The 6,737-nt window shown below is 37.7% G+C and overlaps 1 protein-coding gene across 3 annotated transcripts in view; it reads left to right on the top strand.

The window, feature by feature from the left end:
• BAIAP2L1 (BAR/IMD domain containing adaptor protein 2 like 1) overlaps window positions 1-6,737 on the top strand; it is a 105,692-nt gene that overhangs the window by 81,004 nt on the left and 17,951 nt on the right. For all 3 annotated transcript variants that reach the window (XM_019494674.2, XM_006265279.4, XM_019494673.2), the window contains 3 exons: window positions 5,762-5,823; window positions 5,916-5,987; window positions 6,407-6,544. In XM_019494674.2, the coding sequence (XP_019350219.1) occupies window positions 5,762-5,823; window positions 5,916-5,987; window positions 6,407-6,544 (272 nt within the window). The remainder of the gene's footprint in view (window positions 1-5,761; window positions 5,824-5,915; window positions 5,988-6,406; window positions 6,545-6,737) is intronic.

Raw genomic sequence — 6,737 nt, 5'->3', positions numbered from 1 at the left:
CACATTAGATGTTAATTCCATAAATATGATATGCAATTAAAGCCATGTCTGGGTTGGTTGTATTGGAACTCAAATACAGCCTTTGGAAACAGTTTATCATGCTGCTTTATCTTCCCTTCCCATTTTACTGATATACATTGAATGTCCCTGAAGTTAAACTCAACCTCTTTAGCATTCTTTAAAGAATGCTGTACATTGAACTTTCCTCATACCATAAATCTTTCCTATAAAAGGGACACAAACTTAACACATCGTAGGCTTTAAAAACGCCTTCTTTGTAATATGTACATAGTTACACTGTGCTTAGTTCCTTTAATGCTACCTACTGCGTCTACATTTTGAGAACTAATGCCTTCAAGGAACTTTACTTTTCAGCATTCTTTGATCATAACATTCCTCTGGTTGAACAAAGGGTAACTTTGTACAAGGGAGACATTTTTTATATAAACAGGACCTAAAATAGTCTGGAACTATGTTGTCTCCAACTGTAGCAATTAAGACTCTCCTTCACATTCCTAATGAATTTGTGTAAATGTTTCATATCCAAGATATTAGATTATTATACCTGTTCTAAATGCAAAATGTGAGACAAAGAAGGTAATTCTGAGTGAGGTAATTTAAAGTACCTCCCTATGTATGGGGAAATGTTACTGAAGTGACTTGACTTGTTAAAAAATTATCCATCCATAATAGAAACAATAGTTAGGTGATCTTTTGTTAGTACATGGCATATTTAATTGTATTATTATTAATAATTCTAGTATAGACATTTTACTTATTCAGAGCTTGGTCAAGTGTATGCTAAGGTTTGCTTAACACATACTTGTTTCAGGTTGGAATTTCGAAGATTAAACTTTCTATTTTTGTCTTTAAACTGAACGATGCAAATTAAAATGTCAAACAGTGTTACATCAATGTGTGTGTTCACACTAAGGGATTACACTGATTTAGCTGGTACAGTAGTTGTGTGTAAACCAGCCATAACAATGAGTATGTTGGTCACAAGTTCTTAAGGGGAGGTTTGATCTTTCTCCTGGGCATTGCTTTTAAAATGTAGGTAAATGTTCACTTAGTCTGAAGACTTTATAAAAATGACATTACTTTACTTACTATCCCATGCACCTCCTGTTTCCAGGAGGAATGTGGGGAGAGTGGTCAGACCAGGAAGGGCTACAGCTGGAGCCAGCTCTGTCTGCTTCAGGATTATCAGAGAGCTAATAAAGCAGGCACGCACACATGCTGCATCTGGGGCAGTTCTGTCTACCTGCTCCTCCTACGGCAGCAACACCTGCGTTGCGGCACCCCTGAGCAGATATTGAGGCACCCCAGCTGAGAATCACTGGCACAGAGACGTTACTTAGCCTCCAAATATTTTCCAGACATTGAGATTTTATACCTGGAATGCATTACCAAATTATTAAAATGCTTTTCATTCAAAGAAGCAAAGCATAATAGACAAAAGTAGCATGATCAGTAGTGACATTTTCTTTGTGTAACATGATTCTTTGTATTGATTTCTTTGTGTAATGTGATTCTGTAGGATGAATCATATTTATGGTCAATCTTATGCAAATTGGAGTTAATATTTATGTTAACGTTACATAAGTTATATTACCCAATGATTAATGAATATATAGGTTGTGTTTGTTAATAAGTGATAATGGGGTAAGATTTGGTGACTGTGTGTCATGAATATGCTGTATGTCTTAAAGCAGATCTGAACAGCTTTAATTCATGGCAGAATGTTTTTCTGTTTGCACATCTTGCAAGACAAATATGTGTTTATGCATTCATGTTTAGGCACTCTGTGATTCTTGCGCCTTTTATGATTTGACCAAAATCTGAAGGTTGTTATAAATCCAGAATGACTACTTTGTCTTTACTGGAGTCACACCAGACTTGCAGCAGTGTCAGTGAGATCAGTATAAGTGACAATGACCTTGACATTTATTTCTTTCCTTAAATGTCTGAGAACTATTTCATGCGTACTAAACTCATCTTGCTTTGGAACAATCTTACCCAAAAACAGAAGGCTAGAATATGGCAGAATGTGACTCTTAGGTTATTTTAATCTGATGATGAAGTGATCATGCATTAAATTCTTTTAGAGGTATTTAAAGGCCCTATTTAACAATAGGAGGCAACATTCTGTAGTCAGGAAGAGCATTCCAGATTTACACTCGGGAACAAAATTTGTCCTATAACTTAAATGTTTTGGATCACAATGTACTTACTGTGGGCTCCTTCTCAAAATGTTGACTCAAAACACCAGAGAGGAAATGAGATGGGTGAGCCAGTACATACAGTGCCTTTCGATTATGGAGAGCAATAAGGAGTTTCTAGCATAAAACAGACTTTATTTCTGATATGCAGAATACAGGGATTCTCTGTAGCTGGGAGAGTAAAAAATCTTATACAAGAAATAGACACTGCTGTCTAATAATCATTAAAAAAAATACTGGGGCATGTCTGTAACGATTACAAACATGAAGAAAATAAATTTGTAAACTAAACAAGTACAAACTTTTAAAATAACATGCAGTTTTTAAAGTACTTTTCACTTTTGAGACATGGTTTGGCAGTAAACATGGTTGTAATACGAGTGAAAAAACGTGTTTCTAACCAAGTAGTCAGACTCTGAAGCCTTGAAGGCTGCAGTCAGTGTGAGCACTGTTTGAGACAAGAATAACAACCCTGAACGTCAGGTTTTCCACTTTTGACGCACCATGTGAATGGGTTGTTTGATGGAGCGTTTACATTGTGGTGGCAGGGTAAACCAGAGGAAGGGAGTGTAAAAGGATGATGAGAGTTGAGTCAATACATGTTGGATAGCTGTCGGTGTTGGGAGCTCCAAGGTCTACTGCAATAATCTTTACAATGCTGCCAACCATTAGCTAAGTACACTGCACTGGCATAAAACATACTTTATGAAGGAGTGGAAGTTCTTTATAAAATAAAATATTTTTTTTTCTGGGTGAGGGTCTAAATATTATTCCATATTTACTCTGTCAGTTTTTCTCTTTCATCATTTACCATATAACCATATAACTTTTCATGTGTATGATTTTAAACATTTGGTAAAAGTATCCTTAAATTTTGAATTTTTTGGTTTTCTATAAATAGTAATATTTTCTCCTTCTGAATTACTAATAAATGTCTACAGGCCTTCTCAGTTCTACAAATTTCTTTTGTTTGGAAATATCAAGCTAACCTTTAAGAAGTTCTACACTCGAGTTATTAATCCAGACACTACAGAGAGTACATCCACTGGTACACCCTTAACATAGCAGGCTATGTACTCATGCCATCGGCTGTACAAATGTTTTATGTAACTAAACTGTATTTACTTTTCTATTGCATATGAAATAATCAGTTACTATAGTAACTCTCACCTTGAGTTGCATTTCCCCTTGCATGCTGTATTAACCAGAAACACAGAATACTAAAGAAACAATAGCAGTATTATGTAACGTAGAAGGAAATGGTTGGAAAAGCACATGCTTAGAAATCCCCTTTAACCATAACCCAGCCCTCAATCATCCCTCTCTCAAGATCTGGGCACACAGGGAAATCTCTTGCATTGTCTTCTTTCCTTCTGCTTGGATGGAAATTCAGCTGTCAACATGGCAATCTTATACTCCCACCTCTTCCAAATGTCATGGACCACTTCCCTTGGTGCAAGAGATTTAAGAAAGACAGAGTAACTTAAGTAAAATAAATACCATATTTACTCAAATATACAATGAGGTCCCCGTCTGTCCCCCTCCATCAGTACTGGAAGGGGAAAAAAGCCCTTCATCTTGTATTCGCATACAAAGTGGAGAGGGGAGCAGGCAGCTGCTTTGGCTCTGACTCTGGCCCTGAGCCCAGGTCAGGGCCAGTGAAACCCACAGCAGCCTCCTGCCCCTGCCTCTGCTTTTCTGCAGCTTCTGCCTCTCACCTGTTCCCCCCCTTACTCAAGCAAAGCTCAGCTCCAGGTCAGGTTGGGGGTCTCTCCCAGCATGAAGCCCAAGAAAAGTCCTTCCCCTGCCTGGTCAATCAGTAATGCCAACCCTGCTGTATTGCTTGCCTGGCCAGTCAAGGGCAGATCTTCTATGTGCTGTGCTCTGGGACTGAGCAGCCTGGGCAGTCTGGTGTGGGGAGGGGGAAAGAGGGAGAGACTGGGGAGCTGGGCGGGGGGGAGAGGCAGAGATTGGGGAGCAATGGGGGAAGAGGCAGAGTTTTGGGGGGAAGAGTTAGAGACTGGGAGAATGAGGGGAGGGGCAGAGGCTGGGGGGAGCTGGGATTGAGGGGGTGCAGGTGATGGGGCAGGAAGGCTGCAAGGGAAAGAAGTGGGTGGGGCAGAGGGCAAGGGAAGCAGTGGCTGGGGGTGGTCAGCCACTGCTTTCCCTACTGTAACCGGCGGGGATTCAAGATAACCCTTCAGTACTTAGATTCTATACCAGGAAAATTATTAAAAAATTATAAATTTTCTATATACAGAGTCTAATTAATGGGATGTTGTCTTGTATTTGGGGTCATTTTACATTTGAGCAAATATGGTGGTCAGAAGAAAAAAGAGGGGGACTAAGGCTAATTGTCATATGTTCACACAATTAAACTAGCTACCTACCTAGCTTGATGCCTCTGAATCACTTAAATCTATTGAAAAGAAAAGGGTTTTATTGTTGGGCGTGGGGTTGTGCTGTAGGGGTAAGGGTGATTATTTTTTTTCCCCCTTCAAAAGCTTTGTGTGTTGCTCTGCTATACTTAGAGATGTATGAAGAGAGTTGTGGAGCAACATATATAATGGGTGGTAAGACTAAATATTTTCAAAGGAGAGAAGCATAGTGCAGTATAAAAAAAAAAACAAAAAAATCAACAAGGTGGAGAATGGGTGTGATCCTGCACCAGTGAAATCAAAAGGAGTTTTTCCATTAAGTTGAGAGGTACAAGATCAGAATCTTTGTGGGTGATGTATACTTTAATGAGCTGTAAGCTTACCTAACAGACCTTAAGAGCTGTTTATGTTTTGAATTGTCCCAATGTTCAACTATGGAATAAATAAGACTTATGATCAAACATAGTCCCTAGTTGTTGTGCACTGTTCCTTTATCTAGCAAGAAGAGGTTACTACCAAGGCAATGTGCTCAGCCCTTGGGAGAGGAGAACACTAAACTTCATCTGTTTTGGCCTAGCAATCCAAGTGGCATTGGCAGGTTCTATATTGTTCTTGAATAGTAATAATTTCATAGATTTCATAGACATTAGGGCTGGAAGGGACCTCGGAAGATCATGGAGTCCAGCCCCCCGCCCAAAGGGCAGGAAATCAGCTGGGGTCATAGGGTCCCAGCAAGTTAACCATCCAATTTACTCTTGAAGGTGTTCAGTGTAGGTGCCTGAACCACCTCTGATGGCAGGCTATTCCAGACCTTGGGGACTCAGGCAGTAAAGAAATTCTTCCTTATATCCAGCCTGAAACGGTCTTGCAGTAGTTTATAACCGTTTGACCTCGTCATCCCTCAATAAATCATTGATTATTTTTTCTGCCATATATGTACATTACCTGATAAATCTGTGGCTACATGTAATTTATTCAGTTCAGAATAAGACTGTTTTGAACAATTTCAGGAAGAAACCCTTTTTAAATCTTATTCCACATTATCTCTGTTACTTGTACGAGTATTGCTGCCTTTCTCCTCCTCAACCTCTTTTTCTACATTGACAAAATATCAAACATCTGTAAATAAATAAGAAAAACACTGGGTTTCTTTATCGACAGGGCAAGTTCTTGTAGAGATCTCAAGCGCGCACAAGAAACTGAATGACAGTCTAGATGAAAGTGTAAGTAAATATTTCATTAACTTTTTTGAAATTGTACAAGAATATTTCTTAACTTTGTAAATAACCATAATATAATTTGCTTGTTTTTAAAGTTCAAAAAATTTCATAAAGAAATTATTACTGAACTAGAGAAGAAAACAGAGCTGGATGTAAAATATATGAATGTAAGTACATTGAACCTTAATACCACAATAGATCAATTTCATTTCTTTACATTGTCCCTTGCTTTAACATCTGTTTCTGCAGCACGACTATATAATATTCACTCTTAAAGTGTGTTAAAAGACATTCCTCTTATCTTAGAAATTATTTAGTATCATTTAGTCTCAAAATATATTAAAATATGATCTGAATACTAAATTTGAAAAATATATAACATTATTTTGTATAAATGGAAAACTTGTTTTAGCTGGAGAATAGTGTTTTGAATAGAGCTGCTAATATGAAGAAAAGCCTTTGACAAATATGTTGATTCAGTATTAATCAAGATTTATCATTCAAGGCATTTCTTAGCCACTTGCATAGTTCTTTGATAGTTGCATTAGAGCATGAATTGTAAGATGTTTAAATTCTTTGATTGCAGGCAACTTTAAAGAGATACCAAACAGAACACAAAAGCAGGTTAGATTCACTGGAGAAGTCACAGGCTGAGCTGAAAAAAATCAAAAGGAAAAGTCAAGGTGGAAGGAATGCAATGAAATACGAGTATAAAGAAATTGAGGTTTGTGTACCATATCCCCATGGATTGTTTGCTGCTCTTATGGAAGTCTCTTAACAAGATCAGTCATTGTTATAAAATATTATAATCAGAGTTTTCTTCTGAATCTAGTTTCTCCTGACTTCTTCTCTTTTCTTTCTTTCTAAGAAAAGAAAAAAAAACCTGCCCACCATTTTCTGTGCTTGCATTGTAATTA

Source organism: Alligator mississippiensis, chromosome 13, assembly GCF_030867095.1.
Source record: "Alligator mississippiensis isolate rAllMis1 chromosome 13, rAllMis1, whole genome shotgun sequence".
Lineage (NCBI taxonomy): Eukaryota > Metazoa > Chordata > Crocodylia > Alligatoridae > Alligator > Alligator mississippiensis.
Note: the sequence above shows the minus strand (reverse complement) of the source record. Positions and strands in the feature narration are given on the sequence as shown.